A 20,043-nucleotide genomic window follows, 5' to 3' on the forward strand; every position below is an offset into this window, starting at 1 on the left:
CCCCTGGCCAGTCGCGTCTGGGCTGCTGCCCAGCTGGTGCTATCCCGCAGCGGCCCCGGGGTGGAGGCATCGGCAGCCCAGCCCCGTTCGTTCCCCTGCGGGACGGGGGGGCTGGGGCCTGCTGCCCCCACTCCGGGGCCGCCGCGGGATAGCACCAGCTGGGCAGCAGCCCAGATGTGACTGGCCAGGGGCTGGGCCCAGCGTGCGCGCTGCTGGGTCCCCGCAGCAGGCCCCGGCTCGGGGGTTTTGGGGGCGCCAGAGCTGCAGCCACGGAGCGCCATGGCCGCTTCCTGCCCCCGCGGCAGTGGGAACTGCAGCAGCGGCTGCTCCCGAGTCTCGCTGGCCGGGGGTGAGAACAGCCGCCGCCTGGCCCCGCGGGCCGCCCCCCTCCTCTCCCTACCACCCAACTGAGTCCTGCCTGCAAGGGACCAGGCCGGACTGTTACTCACCCCGGCCCCGCGCTTCCCCTGAGTCTCCCGGGCCTCCCTCCAGCGCTTGCGGAGGAAGGATTTTTTTTTTTTGGCCCCGCCCCTCGCCACGCCCTCCCGCGTTGCCCCCCGATATTTGTCTTGCGTGATCTGGTCACCCTACTTTTGAAAGACCTCAGTAATGTGCCAAAGGTCATTCAGCAAGCCCAGTGGGGAACAAAATCCACACTGGGATCCTACTCACTGGACCGCATTGCCATCACAGTAATACTGTTGGAGTCCTCCTGCGTGAAAATGCTTCCAGCACTTGTAACATTAGAAGCAGCGCCAGTTCTGCCACTTAAAACAGTTCCCACCTCTCAGCTGTGTGCCTCTCAGCAGGGCATGAATTAATGTCATAGAGAGCTGCTCACTCTCTGCTCCAAATATTGTCCAGCATGGTTCTCTCTACATGGAAAAAAAGTGTCTGCTAGAGTAAAGGGGGACTGAGCATGTAGAGGGAAAGAAATGAGGCCATTAAAAAACAAAATAATACAATGAAAGTGGTCACACTAGATACAGCTATTGGGTATTTATGGCTTCTCGGCATGGATGGTATCAGAGGAATGACCAAGGTGACTGAACTATCCTAGCTACAGGGCAAAGACGGCTTAAGACAAGACTAAAACTGAGTCATAATCACACACTGGGTTCGCAATCACTTTCATGTCACATTAATACCAATTTCAGTTTTTTTCTGAGATAACTGATGAGTCTGCATCTCAAAATCCAATTCTCCTAAGCAGTAGAATAAAAACATCCTTTTGCTGAAATCCTGAATGTCAGAGAACTCCAAGGTCTTATTCATATACTTCCATACAGAACAAGATGCAAACTGATCAGAATCTGGCATTTGACACTTACGCACCAATCTCTGTCAAGATATTACCAAAAAGCTTAACGGACTGAGTGCTAAAAATATGGCAGCAAATGCTCAGCCAGTCCCTGTCTAGCAAAAAGCCACAAGTCATAGAATAAACACAGATGCAGCAAAATCAATGACCAGAGGAAAACAAAAATTTGATTTGAATTAACAGGAGCTCTGCATACATACATTACAATTAATCCCTTAAACAATAAAAAAAAATACAGGTCAACCCCAGGCAATCAGTGCCAATAGAGAGCGGTCTACAATAGCGGAAGGGATCATAGAAACCCACAGAAGCCGAAACCAAGCTGACATTAAACAATAGTTGAAGCTCTGCAATAACCAGTGCATAAAACAGCATAATTAAAAACAGAAACTCGGGGGGTGGGTGGGAACTGATATTACTGATGAACAGCCCAAAAACCTAAAGGCTGTATGAAAGCAATAGCACATGACGATGCATGTCTGCCAATCATATGAGTGAAATTTAGCCCCCGTGTCCAGATCTAGACATCATCTCTTCACCTGGTCCTGTTACAGTGTCAGTTAACAGTGTCAGGGGGGGTAACATGGTGAGGTGATCAGGTGATCTCCAGATCCATGCACAAAGGAATAAATGGCTTAATTTGCCCCACCTGCATACCCGAGAACATCTACAGTGATTGAGGGATGCAGAGGCCAGAGTGTTCTTTAGCTAATAACTCACAGTTTTGCACAGTGGATAATTTAATCCCACAGAAATGTTTCCTCTCTGCCTGTGGTATACATTATGGGGGAGTGGGAAAAGTTGGGGATCTTATTTGTAGAGAGCGGGGAAAATGACCTCCAGAGGTATTTTTCTGAGCTCCAGACAGAAGTCCTCTCTGGCAGGATAATTCAGCCATATCCAGAGAGAGGGTGAACTTGACCAGAGACATGGAAATCATCCCAATCCTTTCTTTAGGGTTAGATTGAACCATTGCTCAATGCCCAAATGTGGAGGAGCCCCAAGGAGGAATCGTGACTCAGAGAATCACAATTTCTTTCCTGCTCCTCACTTGCTCCTGGGAGGGGATCATTTACGTCAGCCATTTACTGGGTGTAGAATATTCCTTCCTTTGCACCAGCTAGTGTGGGTGAAGCCAAGACTCTCCCTACTCCCTATTCCTCCTGACCCACCTGCTCAGGGGATGAGAGGAATACCAAGCGCACAGCAGGCTTCTGTTCTTTTCCCTCTGCACCTGGGCCCAAGTTCAGGGGAAGGGATGGGGTTGGAGTCTTACTACCCCTTACTCCTCTGTATTACCTTGTTAGAGTCAGGTCCAGGTTGGCCCTTTGATTGATAGTGGCATTTTAACAAGGGGCTCCTGTGGATCCAGGCAGTCCCCTCGAGCTCATTAATATTAAAGTCTTTGAAACAAACTAGGCGAAATTGTGCCCTGAATCACACCCGGTTCTGCCCCACTGGAGTCATAGGAGTTGCAGAAGTGTAGCTGATGGCACAGTGTGGACCTACACTGTTTTACTTAATGGGATACACAGCATTGCCAACCCCAAGCATTTAAATATCATGAGTTAGGATTCTCCCTCCTATCCCCTCCCCCAAATCAGTAAGAGAACCTTTTATAACAGGTTAGATTTTAAAAAGAAATAGAAACAAAAAAACCCTTAATGCTAGGCCTAATTCTGTTTTCAGTCACGTGGTGTAAATCAAAAGTAATGCCATTGAAGTCAATGGAATTTCACTTGAGTGGAATTGGTGTGTGAGAAAAATCAAACGGGTGTTTTCTACTGTGGTAGCAAGGAATGATCTCAGCTGTCCGCATCAGGGCCTTAACTCTTTTCTTCACTAACATGGCCTACCTTAAGGTATAAATGAGATAACAAAAATGCTAGGTATCCTCATAAACAAAGGGGACCAATAATTTTTAATCTCTATTAGTTTGAGTTCTAACTGGAATCCAGAGGTAGAAGCTGCCCGGTTTGAGATAGTTATGGGTTCCAATGCATTCCACGTGCCTTTTTCTAGTCACCCATTTCATTAGCCATTAGTTTCACTGAATACTTTGTCCTCGAAACCTCTCATTTGAGGAAGTCTTCTGTGCACCACAGTTTTACAGCTGTGAAGCACATAACATAAATCACAACAACCTACATTTAATATGGATTGACACTGGCTCCGTAGGAGTCATGAGCATGTATGAAACAATGTTTTTCTTAACTAAAGCAATACAGATCAAATCATCTGGAGAGACAGATTCCACCCACTACTGCTCCCAGTCTAAAGGAAATTCACAGACAGCATAAAGGCAAAGAGAAAGCTTTCCCAAACAAAGACAACTCTCAGTGAAAGAAGAAACCAAGTTCTATGAAACAAATACATTGCAAGTGACATCGGTACCCCTTTGATGCAGCTTTACCATCCTGAAAATACGTGACATTGGCTCGTAAACATAAATGTACAGTATAAAGCCAAACCCTTGCCAGTATCATCTGGGCTGGCTGTGGTCATTTCCCTTGTTAGAATCTTATCATTTTTAATCACTTTTCAACCTGCGTGGGGTTTCTTTGTACACAGGAAACTTCCAGTGAGACTTATTAGAAAATGGGCTTGATTCTTATCTCATGTACACTGATGTACTATTATGTAAAACTGATGTAATAACATATGAAATAAGTTCATTATGGTCACAATGTGTGAAATTCACCCCTGTGCAGAGGTCCAGCACAAGACCTATGAACTACATAAGTCCCACTTAAATCCTATTTTGAGGACTTAATTGGCTAAAGTGTGTGATGGCCTTCTGCACTAAAGGGAGAATATACTGGTACTCTATATGGAAATCACTTTAGAGGCCAATTCTCATTCTAGTGTAGTCATTGATAAACAGGATTTATATAGTTATTAATATAATCTCAAACAAAATGATGAAATATGTATGGGGATTCCTTATACATTCGTATTAGACAATCTTCTATATTTGTCTAACTATACTGAAGATTTATAAAGCAAATGTTCGACAACAGGCTAAGCAGCTACCTCTGACATACTCACCCTGACAACAAACAGGTAAGTGGTACCAATCTAATGTGCTAAGCCCACAGTGAAACAGCCAATTTCCCCCTTAGCTAAACTATTACTTCTTCAAGCTTAGCAAAGCTAATTTTTATCTCAAAGACGCATGTGAAACATAAAAACTCAGCAAGAGGAATAATAAATAGATAAAGGATAAACTATCCAACAGCACTGAAGTGACTTAGGTGCTTTAAGTCACTCCATTGAGGTCAGTGCTGCAATGTCAGCAGAGGCTCCTGGCAAGTCATTTATACATACCACAGTCATCCCCTTGGTATCTCAGTGCACCCTTGTCAACAATCACAGTTCTCCAGTGTTCCAGGAGCCTGACTGAAGGGCCTGATCCTGTGAAGTGCTGAGAACCTTCGACTCTCAGTTACCTCAAACGGACTGGAAGGCACTCAGCAACCTGCAGGATGTTGTCCACACTTCTCAGGATCAGGCCCTAAGGTAGCTTCAGAATAGTTGGGAATCCTGGCTGCTGGCTAAGGCCAATTAAATCAATGAGAGTTTTTCCATTGACATCACTGGATTTGGATCAGGCCGTGGCTAATAAGGATTTATTAGGCTATGGGGGCTGATAGGATTACATCCTACCAATACTATTACTACTGTGTAGTGTGGATGATGTACTGTGGGGTGTTGTACCACCTGCTGCCACCAGGGGACTCCTTATGGTGCCAGAGCTGGACTACACAGACTGCAGGCAGGGGAGGGAATAGGGAATAAAGGCTTGTGTGGGGTTGATTGACAGTACAGGGATCCCTGCATTAACCTCCCTGCAGTCCTTCCCTGATGCTTCTGTTCAGACCCAGCAACAAGGAATGGAGTAGGGGAGGAGGCGGGCTACTTCTCCTGGGGTGCGGATGGGGGGCAGCAGGTAGGTGAGGGAAGGGTCCTGAGCCTGAGGATGGGTGTTTTGACTCTGTAGGGCTGTATGTGTGTGTGTGTGTCCCTGAGCCTGGGAGTGTCAACAAGAAAAGGCTCTGAGCTGCGGGGACTGGTTCTGAGCTGTAGCGATGTTAGCTAGGAAGTGGAAGGATTTTCAGTCTGGGGGAAGATGTTTCTGAGCAAGTGGGAGTTGGGCTGGAGGGAGCTTGAGGAGGCCCTGGGTCAGGAGTGGGCTGTGTTGGGCAGGCAGGGTTGAGTACAAGGGGAATGAAGTCCATTGGGCTGGAAGAGCTAAAGTACTGATGCCACTTTAAGCATTTAAAGCTGTGTAGCATTCATGGCCACCAATGGGCCACTGTAAGAGTTTGGGCCTGATCCTTCAAGGTGCTGAGCAACTCCTGTGAGGTGCTAAGTGCACTCAACTCCCACTGATTTCAGTGGGAACTGTGGGCATGCTGCACCCTGCTGGATTGGGCCCATTGCAGTCAATTAGAACTTTACTATTGGTTTCAATGGGTGCCAGATCAGACTCTTATGCACATATTCAGGTAACCCACATGGTCACCCCAGCTATGCATCATGGCAGTCCCTATTGACCAGCAGTCCTTCCTACTGATTATCATTAGGAATAAATTGCTTCCCTGGGAGCCTGCTGCGTTAGTTGGATCATTCCTCTCCCAATGTAGCCTGGAGCAGTGTATTGCTATTGTTCAAAGGAGAATGAGAGGAAAACATGCAGCTTGGATGCATGGAGGACACATGGTGTAAACAAATGCTAAGAAGTTAACTTTCCTCTTGACGTCCAGTGCAATTAGTAATGGGAAAGGTGATCATTTGTCTTTCAAGCAGGTGTTTGCTTACCACTGAGGAGCAACTGATTATGCCGGTATGAAGCTGGCAGCTGACCAATGTCTTCTATTCTATGGCTCATTACCCTGGAAAGGTGACCAGTGTGACAGAGGCTTCCCACAATAATGCTGTGCAAGTATGTGGGTTCGATGAAGTAACTGAGGAGAGCACCTTGTAACCCAAGAACGTTCCATCTGGAAAAGAAATACAGCAGTGATAAAACATACTGGTACAGAAACGAACCTGTGAGAGACTGTGAGGAAAAAAAAAATGTCAACACATGGGTGAGGGAGACTTTTCCCATCTTTGGAATTTTGATTCCAGAGATAAACATTTAGGGTCAGACGCTCTACTTGGCTAAGTCACCTTAAACTACCCTAAATATATAGCTGAGGATTCCCTCGGTGTGGAGTGATCTTTGGCTGGCATAAAGCTCCTCCTGCTGTAGCATCAGAGTGTGCCGTCATGTCGGGGCAGAAAGGGGTGGAGCTGGTGGCCCCTGGATTGGAAGCAGAAATGTGATTTAGAGTTATCCCTCACACCCTGGATCAGTTGTGCCAAGCACAGCGTAGCTGAGGATTTAGCTCATTAGGCCCGAGCCAGCACTGCATTACTTCGGCTTTATGCTAGTACAACCGGACCTATTTCAATGGAGTTGTTCCTGCATAAAGCTGAGCTAGTTAGGAGTGAATCAGGCCCACAGATTTTCTCACACTGGGCAACTAGTGGAAAACACTAGGACTGATTCTCCTCTCACACTGGTATTAGCCTGGTGTAACTCTGCTGATTTAGTGGAGTTACATCTGACTTATAGGCCTCATGTTGGACACAATCCTTGGAATGGCTATTTGATTTGAAGCCCCTTTTGCATTTATTCTTAACACACATTTTTATGGATTTTTAAAATTGTCCTGCATAAAAATATCCATGTTCTTACGTTAGAAATGGGGTTAGAGTGGAAACAAAAGCACTTGTATTCCTTATTCGCTATTGGTCATATGTTATTTGCTATTCTCTTCTTTAAGAAAGTTTCGGTCATCCACTCATGGGGCAGACACGATGCCATGTTTCGTAGGTGACCAATTGCCACACCACATAGTTGTCATGACCAGTTTGCTGCAAACACCTCACAGGCTGACATTTGTTTGCACAGACTGCTTGTCATGCAATTATGAAGAGAAAATACCTTAAAAAAAAAATCAAAGTCTATTCCTGAACCGAAAAAAGGTCTACATTTGTTAGGTAATTTATTCATAACAAATAATTCGATGAGCTCTGATATAGTCAGACTGAGTGTGCCTTGCCTTGATGCTCTCAATACAGATATAAAAGAATGACGATGAAAACCTTAGGGCCTTGCAACTGCTAATGATTTTGAGCTCCTTATAACTGCTATTGGATTAGTTGAAAGAGCTGCTCTGCATTTTAATACGTACAATTCTTTTATATAAAGCTAGTTACAAATAAGACTGAATCCAAATTCTAAATTCTCTAGAGGATATATAATTAGATAAAAAGCAGAAAGGAGAAAAAGGGGAAAAAGAGATTTCAAGATACAGTTATCTTCACTTGCAAACCTCAGGTTCTGTCTCGCTCAGTGCCAGTTTAATGAGAAATATTTTTCCTTCCTAAATTAACACAAACATGTTTTCCTGAACTTAAGTGACACTGATAATATAGTTCAAGCTTTTCACCTCGTTTTGGGTAGTGCTGAGCTCAAATTAGAAACTCTTTTGAAAAATGTGCTTTTGGGGAGTGCGTTTGGGCTTATAAAAGCTGACAACATTTGGAGATCCAGAGCCAAATGAAAAAGAGTTTCGAGGTGTCTGTTATTTGAGGCAACATCCAGTGGTTACAATGCTAAATAATGTGTTTAAAGCACAATCTCCATCAGCAGCAAGCATTATGTAGCTAATTTCTTACATCATTGTTCTTTTCATTAATTAACATTTCTCAACCGTTAGTGCAATTATTGCGGTGCCTCTGTGCTGTATGTCTCTTTTCATGATTAATAAGGAGTCATTATATTTCCCTTTCCTGAAGCAGTCAATTAACACGGAATACTTTCCATTAATTACGGAATGTTTAAAACCAGCATGCTGTACCTGGAGAGCAATCTGCTCAAGAAACCTGTGACACCAATTGCTTTAAAAAGTTCTCTTTAAATTTTATTCCAAAAACACAAGCAATTTAGCTGGCTATATTAATTTGCCTCAGAAGCAGGGCTGTGAATGAGAAACATCTTTTAATCTCATGCAAGAAAAGGCAGCCATCTGGCTGCTGAGGATTTCAGAGTGAGACTTTCCCTCTCTCCCTCCATAAATGCAGGTCATTAAAGTAATGTGTTCATCTACATAAAACTCAAATGGAATATAAAAGGTAATATTTATATACAAACAATTTAGTCCCACAATTTAAACAGTCATTGGTTTTATGAAACATTTACTTTAGTCTATCAGATTTGCATAACTTCATTTGGGGAAAAAAAGTGTGGTCATTTCTGCAAATAATGTCACTTTTAAAGGAAGGGACTATCTGACTCTTTGAATGCATATCTTATTGCAATGCAAAATTAATAATGCAAGCTTAGGAAATAGAGAGTTCAGTTAACAGCACTGAATTCAGAATTGGTTTTGAAGCAGAGTAAAATATATTAGACAGCAACTCTTCCTTCCAGACTGAAACACTTGCAAGATCTCAGTGTCGTTCTCAATATATGACATTTTCTTTTATACCCTCCCTCCAAACCGCCCCTCCCCCCGTATGTTTGTTTGAAAAGGAAAGAGAAAACAGAAAAACAACATATGTTCCGCAAGACTGAAATATCACCAATATGCATATCATAAGTAGATTACCTGGGTCTTATTTACAAAAATAGGTTAGTGAGTTCACATAATAAATAATGAGATAGTAATGATTATTATTTGCATTAAATACCAACCTGTAGCATCTTTATATGACTAATTCTGATCTCGCTGACACCCTTGTTAGGGATGATTAAGTCTATGAAGTGAGTGGAATTTCATCAATGGAAAACATGGTATAATAATGATCAGATCAGCCCTTTGTGTTCAAAGCATTGTATAAACATTCACTAGTTCTCACAATGATCCTGAGAGGTAGATCAATATAATTATCTGCACTGGGAGACTGAGGCAGAAAAGTGAAGTTACTTGCTCAAGACCACAGAGTTATTTAAAGGAAGAGCTGGGATTAGAACTCAGGGCTTCCTAAATTCCATTGCTGTGCTTATTCTGCCTGACAAGACTGTCCCTCCGAGCCAGCCAAGGACAGCCCAGTAATAGCATTAGAAAGGCAATAAGATTTGTGGATCACCCAAGGCGGACCTTGACTTTAAGATATTTATATATAACTAAATACACAGAAAGAGAGGAGAAAGCAACTAAAAGAATGAGGGAAAAAATTCAGAGAAGCACCTGTGCCTGAAATGTGAAGACAGAGTATACATTTATTATCCCAGAACTAAGGTCCTTTCAGAATATCACCTATATCCTGTGCCATGGAGGAGAGAGAGACCAGATAACAGACCTACTCACCTAGCAGGCAAGTTTCAATGGGGAAGGCAGCTCTTGACTGATTTCCAGTGCCAGCCCCCTATGAGAACTATCAAGCTAGTTAGTCCACTCAGTCTTAAAAATGGTTCTCAGACTATCTCATGTTTTGCAGGCTTAGTGTCTCTATGCCAGTCAAACTTGTGGCCTGATTTAGCTTCCATTAGCTTTCCATTCCATTTTATAAGGAGTGGATTGTGTCCTTAAATTGTTCTGACACCTCCCAGTACACATTTGCCCGTTCATGAAAAAAGATGCTTTGCTATTTTCATGTCCTTGAGATAACGGTTCTCCTTGCTAACAAAAGAACGGAAAGCTTGGTGTTTCCTTTTCAAAATACTTGGGAATGGGAACTGGATCGTCATGGGGCTGTAATGTAATCATAATGAGGTAAAGAGCTTTTCTGCTATTGGTCATGGATTCAGATCAATACCTTGATAGCAGCGACCAAATTACCACCTGATGGCTGTTCAGTGACTGATGCTGCTGACCTACTCGCAAGTCCACATCACAAAAATCAGCACTAATTTGCACCCTGACTGGCAGTCTCAGCACAGATCCCACAGATGGAAAAAGCAAAGATTGAACTATGCTCTCAAGTCTGGCCCCAGTTCAGCAAAGCATTTAACCAAGTGCTTAAGTCTATTCCTATTCAGCAGAGCACCATTACTATAAGCACCTGCTTAAGTCCCACTGAAGTCAATAGGTACCTAAAGTTGAGTGTTGTTCTGATTAGGGATGGACTTCTGCACTAGGGTCCCTGAGCACTCCCATCTCTGTCACAGATCAGAGCAGAGGCACATTGGTTGGAAGTTTGCATTGCTATAACTTGTGCTGCACTCTTCTGTGGCTAAGGAGAGGACCTCATGCTTGAGGGCAGCCAGTCAATTAATTTTCATGAGGACTATATTCAAATGACAAATATTTGGGAGAAGCCTCTTGCTTGTATAATCCCTATTCTGGCTATCACATATTTATAGTACTCTTGGTTTTAGTAACCAGCTCAGTTCTCTGGTAATTAAACACCTACAGGATTACTTAAGGCTATGTTTTCACTACCCGCCTGAATCGGCGGGTAGAAATCGATCTCTCGGGGATCGAATTATCGTGTCTTGTCGGGACGTGACAATCGATCCCCGAATCGATGCTTGTACTCCACCAGCACAGATAGGAGTAAGCGCCGTCGACGGGGGAGCCGTGGAGGTCGATTTGCCGCCATCCTCACAGTGGGGTAAGTCGGCTCGGATACGTCGAATTCAGCTAAGCTATTTGCATAGTTGAATTTGCGTATCTTAAATCGATCCCTCCCCCCCCCCCCCGTAGTGAGGACGGGTAGGAAAATTGTGGGAAGTGATTCTGTTCTGAGCGGCAGTAAAAATATCAATAGCAATGTTCATTTCTGAAGGAGCTTTTTCTACGTAATCTACTGTAGGTGCATGAAAGTAGCTGTGTTCCCACACAAGTGCTTGCTTCAAATACAGCTTTTCCAAATAAAATTATTATTCAGCGGAAACGCAGTGTTACATTTCAGGCCCTCCAAATATCAAAGTGACTTTCCTCACTAAGAAGAAATATAGTGGATCATTTTGAGTATTTCTAATTGTGCAAGATTTGTAAAGGCTGTTTTCAAGGGCACACTTCTCAGATGATTTATACTCTGTGTGCTTTTCAATAACCTTTCCAATAAGAAAATCATTCCACTTCTCACACAGTCACAGATTTTTAAAAAAATCTTCAGCAAAGAGGATCAATAAAACCAAATGTCCCCCCCAAAGCTTAAACTGGGGAGTTTTTCTGGTTTAGGTCTTTTGCTCAAGTCCTTTTGTTCAAGCCGCTGATATTACTGCAGTGTTCGCAGAGACAAAATTCCTTGCCCAGTTTTCAATAATCCCTAAACAAATATATTTTTGCCTGTATGTCAGTCATTGAAATGCCAAAGATGAATTGGAAGGGATCTTGGAGCAGGCAGCTTTTCTTTAATTAGATGACACACTCTCCTTGCTCAGAACAAATCATAACTACATGGCGACTCTGACTACAATCGCAACGGAACTGTTTGCATGTGCTTATGCCAGTCAGTCACTAACACAGAGATTCTTGAAAATATACTTATAAATAATAATTACATCAGAATCCTCATCACTGTTGTGATATAACTGACAGCCTGGGACTGGAGTTGGATGCAGCACCTTCCTGCTGCTGTATATGTGAAGCTGACCCAACTGCAGTAGGTGTAGCTTTACATCCGTTATCTTTCAGTGTACATAATGACAGTGTTTTACATTTATATAGCACCTTTTCTCCCAAAGGATCCCAGTGCACTTCAGGTACACTAGGTATACAGCTTTGCCAATGAAATATGGCCAACTTTGGGGAGGTGGGCAGACAACCAGGATATGCTGCACACCAGGAGGGTGACAGTAATTGGTCGAGGAAACGCTCCTGTTCCCCCCTCTCCTTATTGACTGATTGCTTCCCCTACCTAAGTGGTTTTTATTTCATCCTCTGTGATGCTCTGTTCTCTTGGCCCACCCTCCCCATCTACACTCCTCCCTCCACAACTCTGTCCCTTTCTCTTGCTGGTGAAATGAAAAGAAACACATTCTAAGCATGGAACTAATGTTGCTTCAATTGGTTAATTTACCTTCCTCCCTCTTCTCCCCCTACACTGCTTCAAGCAAATCAGCAGAATGGAGCTGTGTGATGGAGAAAAGAAGCCAAGAAGGTGTGATTGGGTGAATCTGAAGCTATGAAGTAAGAGCATGCTGAAGACTTTGCTACTTTCATAGACCTTCTCTGTTCAACTGGGGGAGCAGAACAGCAGGGGGCACATTTCAGCTGAGAAAAATGTGTTGCCATGTTCTAACTTCTGCTGGTGAGAGAGACAAGATTTCAAGCTTACACAGAGCTCTTCTTCAAGTCTGGGAAAGGTACTCAGAGTGTCACAGCTAAGTATCTTTCCCAGATCTGAAGGAGAGGTGTGTGTAGATGGACCTTTGGTCTGACCCAGTATTACCATTCTTATGTTCTTAAAAGCTTGTCTCTTTCACTAACAGAAGTTGGTCCAATAAAAGATATAACCTCACCCACCTTGTCTCTCTAATAACCTGGGACCAACGCAGCTATAACAACACTACAAACAACTGTCATGTTCTGAAATTGATTGAGCCTGCATAAACTAACCAAAACCTAATGGGCTTTGAAGGTACTGGTCTGCATTGGGTGGTGGAGTAGCCCCAGAGTGAGTGCTGCTGGATTGCATCTCAGTGTAAGGGTTGCTGTTATGCCAAAGGGTGGTCTTTGTGTGAAGGTGTGTGTAGGAGGGGAAGGCAGACAGAGGGGTAAGGCTCTTCATGCCCTACTTCTGCACTCATTCAAGGGCCACGCATGATCCGGTTCTCAACATAGGTTATAAAAATAGAGCATGCTGATGAAGAAGGGACAATAGGCCAAATCCTCAGTGGTGTAAATGGATATAGTTCCCCTGAAGTCAATATTTACTTACCACTGATGTGCTGTGAAGGTCTAGGGCCGATTCTTATCTCACACTGATGTTACTCCAATGACTTCAATGGAGCTACTCCTGATTCACAGCACGAGGGCAGACTCAAATCCTAAATTTTTCCTAACAACATTATTGTTATTATTGTTAAAGGAAACAGCTAACTCCCCACTCCCCACTGCTCCCAGTGAAATATTAAGAGAAATGTAGATTGAAATTTTCAAAGACACATAAGGGAATTAAGTGCCCAACTCCCATTGAAAGTCAATGGGTACTAAGCACCTAATTTCCTTAGGCACCTTTGAAAACCACAACTATAAATAATATCGCTTGTGAATTTGAAAGCTTTCTTTGTTTATTGCTTTTATGGGAGATGCATTTTTTTTTGTTCTTATCAACTGTTTTAAGTCTTGTCTGCTTAGTGTACCACTAACCTACTGTACCACAGACATTACTATCAAAGTTTCCTGTTATGCTTTTGCACCATATAAATTGTTACTCATGGTGGTCTATATTCAGCAGAGTACCGACCATGTTCCTATTAATATGACTATTTAGCTACTAGTGGTTTAGGAACTGGAACTAGCGCATTAGTTTTTGATCAGTTTCTTAGCAGTGTGTGTGTGTGTGTATATATATATTTTTCTGGAATATCCCTTGTCATGAAAGACTGAAGTTGAATTCTCAGTCACACAGAAAGGGGTTAAGAGAGAGAATTACAAATTGACTTTGTTGTGTGCACAAATTGTCTCTAACTGAAGAGCTAGCTGTGTTAATTGATTTTCATTTACATTAATATGCAGCTTTTGAAGTAGCTTTTTTTAAGAGTTACCTTGCCAGGCTCAGTCTTCTGATAATAATGTCTCTGGTCGACCCTAAAATAGATCTAAAAAAGTGAATCTCTATCACTGACTAGCAGTTTAGCATTTTTCTATGATACATTTAAACGCATCTTAATTTGTCCAAATCATTTTGTAAAGTTCTATTTTGGATCCCTATTGCTAGGGTGACCAGACAGCAAATGTGAAAAATCGGGACAGGGAGTGGAGGAAAATAGGATCCTATATAACAAAAAGACCCCAAAATCAGGACTGTCCCTATAAAATTGGGACATCTGGTCACCCTACCTATTGCTAAATCCTTACGCCATTCTTTAACACCACTCTTATCTTACGCTATTATGAATACTTCCCTCGATAGATATTCAGATCTATTCACTAGCGATGGGCGAGAAGGACCTTTGAATCTTAGCCAGGGAACAAGAATAGACTGTTTGACAATGGCGAACATGAAGTTTGGAGGCACTCTGCTGCTATTCATGTCATTGTACGGGTGAGGTATAATTCAGATGTTATAAATCTCACTTAGTCCCTGGGTTTAACTTCGGAGTCTTTTTGAAATAATGGGTAACTGCTCAGTGCATAATGCGGTGGCACAAAAATGCAGCCTTTTAAAGCTGACCTTTTGAGGAAGCTTTTTAAAATAAAACAATTTTAAAATGGTTTATGATCTAAAGTCAAGAGTGAGTGCAACGTGGGCTGAATTCTGACTGGTGTTTACTCCTAAGCATATGCCAGGAACACTGTGGCTCAATAGGGAATGTCCCCACAACGTGTGTGGTGAGTATACTTCGCAGACCTTCCACAAGTGCTCTGCCAGGGGATCCTCAAAAGGGTGGTTCTGAATGGGGCCTAGGAGTCAGGGTCCATGCATTTAAACATGATTATGTCCTGGCCTGGCCATTGCTCAACATGCCCTCAACCAGGTTATCTCTGCCAGAACTAGATCCAATCTAATCTGCACTGGGAACTGGGGGGGGGGACAGACTTTGGGCAGCTAGAAGAGGGGTGCACAATTAGTGCTGCTCTGAAATATGATGGTGGAGCTGTTCGGTGTGAAACACAGTATGTTGCAGAATTTGGTCTTGTCTGTGTATAGTCAGATTTTCAGAAGATCTCAGCACCCATAGTTGGGGCCAGATGTTCATAAGAGCTTAGCATTAAGCACTAGGGCCAGATTTTTAAAGGTGTGTAGGTGCTTGATGAGATTTTCAAAGGCACCCATGGAAATGAATGGGAGTTAAGTGTCTAGGTACTTTTGAAAATCGCACTGGGGGCCAGTTTTTTAAAAGTATTTAGACACCTGAAGAGCCAGAGAAATATGTGCAAAAATGTATGACAATGTATCCAAGCCAGACAAAAAATTGAACGGATCCCTCTCCATTGAAGTTACGCAGAAAGGGCAGGACTGTGGCATTCAGCTACAGCCCGGCACTGGGGATGGTGCCAAAGTGCACTCCTGAGGCCTCTCTGGAAAGGGCTGCACCTGAAGCAGGCACAATTCTCCCTGAAGCTCCCAGGAAACTCAGGTCAGAATCTGCTCTTCCCTGCACAGCAGGGCCAGAATGGAAGAAGGGTGTTACCACAGCGATACTTCCTCCCCAGCCCCCTAACATCTGCAGCAGCCTTAACCCCGTAGTCACCTTGCATTGGATTTCCTCTGTACTTGGCCTCTGCATGGGAGCAGCAAGGTAAAGAGAGGCTTAATCTGACCCATAATATTAAGCAAGTTTGGAGGTTTCTGTTTTGATGATGAGCCTGAGAAATTACAGTTCTCCCAGAGCCGCAGTGCTGCCCCAAGGTGTCTATACTGAGCCAAAGTCCGTGTTTTGGAGGCTGAGCTTAGCACTAAGTAGAATTGGGTGAAGACTGCAAAAACAGTTTCTTTAAACAACTGCCTGAATTTTTAAATGAATTTGCTTCTGCAATGCATATGCCCCTTTCATATTCTTTTTTCACAAATCTCTGTGTGTGTCTTAGTGACATCAGTGCTGTGGAGAACGAATTTCAGAATCTCGTGTATGAGGGTAAGCAAGGGTGCTTGGGCCAACGGGATGTTTGATTCTACAGCCTACAGATTAAAAAATCTCGAACCTCTACCACTTCAGCATGCATTATGAGACTCATAAAACCTTTAGGTGGCCTGGCCACCTGAGGACAACCAAGGCCAACACAATATTAGTGTGGGTTACGTGAGGAGTCACAGAAACCAAATTTTAAATATACACATATAAATTAATAGATTTTAAATCCAGAAGGGGCCATTAAACTGCAGCTATTAAAGTCAGACATTTTAAAATGAAAGGTTTGGATAACTTGCAGCCAAGTGTTTTAAAAGAACTGGCTGAGAAGCTTGCTGGACAGTTAATGCTGATTTTCAATAAGTCTTGGAACACTAGGGAAGTTCCATAAGACTGGAAGAAAACACTTGTTGTACCAATACTTTAAAGGGTAAATGGGATGACCCAGGTAAATATAGGCCTGTCAGTCTCACCTCAATTATGGGCAAGGTAAAGGAGTGGCTGATATGGGACTTGATTAAGAAAGAATTAAAGGAAGGTAATATAATTAATGCCAAGCAAGATGGGTTTATGGAAAACAGACCTTTTTTAGGAGATTACAAGTTTGGTTGATAAACACAATAGTGTCAATGTAATATACTTAGACTTCCCTGAGGTATTTGACTTGGTACCAAATGACATTTTGAAAAAAAAAAAAATAGAATGATCCTAAATTAACGTGGCATGCATTAAAATGGATTAAAAGCTAGCTAACTGATAGGTCACAAAATGTAATTGTAAACAGGGAATCTTCATTGAATAAGTGAAGTGAAGTCATAGAAATAGTGGGGTCCTGCAGGGATGGGTTCTTGGCTCTATACTATTTAACATTTTTATTAATGACCTGGAAGAAAACATAAAATCATCACTCAGAAATTTTGCAGATAACACAAAAATTGGGGGAGTGGTATTATGAGGAGGACAGGTCACTTGGATCATTTGATAGGTTCGGCTCAAGCAAACAATATGCATTTTAATACGGCTAAATGTAAATGTATACATTTAAGAAAAAGAATGTAGGCTATGCTTACATGATGGGGGTGGGGTTGGGGTGTCTATCCTGAGAAGCAGTGACTCTGAAAAAGATTCGGGGGTTGTGGTGGATAATCAGCTGAACATGAATAATCACACATTTCCTGGGTGACACTGTGGGCAAAAGGGCTAATGCAATTGTTGTATGAATAAACTGAGGAATCTTGTGTAGGAGTAGAGAGGTCATTTTACCTCTGCATTGTCACTGGTGTGACTGCTGCTGGAATACTATGACCAGTTCTGGTGCCCACAATTCAAGAAAGATGCTGATAAATTGGAGAGGGTTCAGAGAAGAGTCACGAGAATGATTAAAGGATTAGAAAACCTGTCTTATAGTGATAAGCTAAATAAGTTGTGCTACTTGGGTCTAACAAAGAGAAGGTGAAGGGGTGACTTGAAGTACTTACTTGAGGGACAAATATTTAATAATGGGCTTTTTAGTCTAGCAGAGGAAGGTATAACATGGCTGGAAGTTGAAGCTAGACAAATTCAGACTGGAAAGAAGGTATAAATTTTTAACAGTTAAAGTAATTAAGCATTGAACAATTTACCAATGGTTGTGGAGGATTCTTTACCATTCACAAATTTTAATCAAGATTGTATGTTTTTCTAAATGATATACTCTAGGACAGGGGTCGACAACCTTTGGCACATGGCCCATCAGGGTAATCCATTGGCAGGCTGCAAGACATTTTGTTTACATTGACCGCCTGCAGGCATGTCCTCCCGCAGCTCCAAGTGGCCACAGTTTGCTGTTCCCAGGACCACATTCCCAGCCAGCACATCTCTGCGGCCCGCCGCTTCCTGCAGCTCCCATTGGCCAGGAACCGTGAACCGCAGCCAATGGGAGCTGCGGAGGGGACGTGCCTGTGGACAGTTCTGCAGAAAAGGACCTAGGGGTTACAGTGGATGAGAACCTGGATATGAGTCAACAGTATGCCCTTGTTGCCAAGAAGGCTAATGGCATTTGGGGCTATATAAGTAGGGGCATTACCAGCAGATCGAGGGACGCGATCATTCCCCTCTATTCGACATTGGTGAGGCCTCATCTGGAGTACTGTGTCCAGTTTTGGGCCCCACACTACAAGAAGGATGTGGAAAAATTGGAAAGAGTCCAGCGGAGGGCAACAAAAATGATTAGGGGTCTGGAGCACATGACTTATGAGGAGAGGCTGAGGGAACTGGGATTGTTTAGTCTCCAGAAGAGAGGAATGAGGGGGGATTTGATAGCTGATTTCAACTACCTGAAAGGGGGTTCCAAAGAGGATGGATCTAGACTGTTCTCAGTGGTACCAGATGACAGAACAAGGAGTAATGGTCTCAAGTTGCAGTGGGGGAGGTTTAGATTGGATATCAGGAAAAACGTTTTCACTAGGACGGTGGTGAAGCACTGGAATGGGTTACCTAGGGCAGTGGTGGAATCTCTTTCCTATGAGGTTTTTAAGGTCAGGCTTGACAAAGCCCTGGCTGGGATGATTTAGTTGGGAATTGGTCCTGCTTTGAGTAGGGGGTTGGACTAGATCACCTCCTGACTAGATCACCCTTCCAACCCTGATGTTCTATGATTCTATGATTCTATGACAGTCAACGTAAACAAAATGTTTTGCGGCCTGCCAGCAGATTACCCTGATGGGCTGCATGCCAAAGGTTGCTGACCCCTGCTCTAGGAATTATTTTGGGGAAGTTCTAGGGCTGTGTTATACAGGAGGTTACACTAGCTTATCACAACAGTCTCTTCTGGCCTTGGAATCTATGAATTATTATGATAATATAGCCTGACCTCCTGCATCACACGGGTCAGAGAATTTCATTCAGTAATTTCCTACATGAACCAAATAACACATGAGGATTCACACCAGAAGTGTTTGTGCATTTACCCAATCAGGGCATAAACATAATACCATACAACTTATTTACCAATCACAGCTAAGCAACAAAGCCCAAATAGCAAATACTAGGTATCTAGCTCTTGCAGAAAATGTTGTGCTTGAACAATAGAATTTTTTAAAATGGTAAAAAAATTTGCTAAATGTTTTTGATTAATAAATAAATCGGATTAAACCATGTTCTGCTTGTGGATATCCTGTGAGGAGGAAAGAACATAATTTGTTTCTCAGTAACTCTTTCCATTGCTGGGATCTTTGCTATTCTGGTTGTAAGTTCCTTTGCAGCCAGTGCAAAATGACACATATTTTAGCAGCTACTAGTAAGGTTCTCAATGGGAAACATTCTCTAATAGCCTAATGCTCCTGAGGGCCTTTTCCAAGCAACATAATCAAAGGAGTATAAGGAAGATTTTTGTCAAAAATCTTATTTATACAAACGGGTTCATTTTTGGAAGTTTTTTTTACTGTAGGGCAAGTCCAGATAATGTATGAATAGGTTCCTGTGTCACCACAGCCCCTGCAGTCATTGGGGGATTGAGCTGTTTACATTTTATGGTGAATATTTGGAGTCCAAAAGTATTGAATAATAACCTTCTACTGAGCTTCCCTCTAGGATGGGGACTATAAAGAAGGCATTAAACCAATGTTCTTCTCATTCACTGGATTCCTTTCCCATCTGTAGTTCTTGTATCCTATGTGAAGAATGTAGAAAGCAGCCCTGGGGACTGGAGGAATGCAAAGGTGGGGTAAAGCTATATTTGCCCTGTCCGATCTCAGGTCCTGCACAAGGTGAACAAAACTGATCATGGGTTTGTGTACACTGTGAACGGAAAGTTGGTATTTAGTTCACGAAGGGTTCACATCCCCTGCCCACCCCTCACTGCTTTCTGCCCAACTCTAGATAAAACTGTCCCAAGGAGCACCCAATACTCAATTGTAACTTGTTCAGTATGGGGGTTGTTGAAGAAAAATCCATTTTGCTGGGGTACTGATGAGGGAACAGTAAATGGTCTAAAATGAAA

At 42.9% G+C, this 20,043-nt stretch overlaps 1 protein-coding gene across 1 annotated transcript in view; it reads right to left on the reverse strand.

The window, feature by feature from the left end:
* Positions 1-20,043, reverse strand: part of ADARB2 (adenosine deaminase RNA specific B2 (inactive)) — a 421,252-nt gene that overhangs the window by 11,044 nt on the left and 390,165 nt on the right. The window contains exon 8 of the mRNA XM_034760060.1: positions 6,143-6,324. Within this exon, the coding sequence (XP_034615951.1) occupies positions 6,143-6,324 (182 nt within the window). The remainder of the gene's footprint in view (positions 1-6,142; positions 6,325-20,043) is intronic.

This window comes from Trachemys scripta, chromosome 2, assembly GCF_013100865.1.
Source record: "Trachemys scripta elegans isolate TJP31775 chromosome 2, CAS_Tse_1.0, whole genome shotgun sequence".
Classification (NCBI taxonomy): domain Eukaryota; kingdom Metazoa; phylum Chordata; order Testudines; family Emydidae; genus Trachemys; species Trachemys scripta.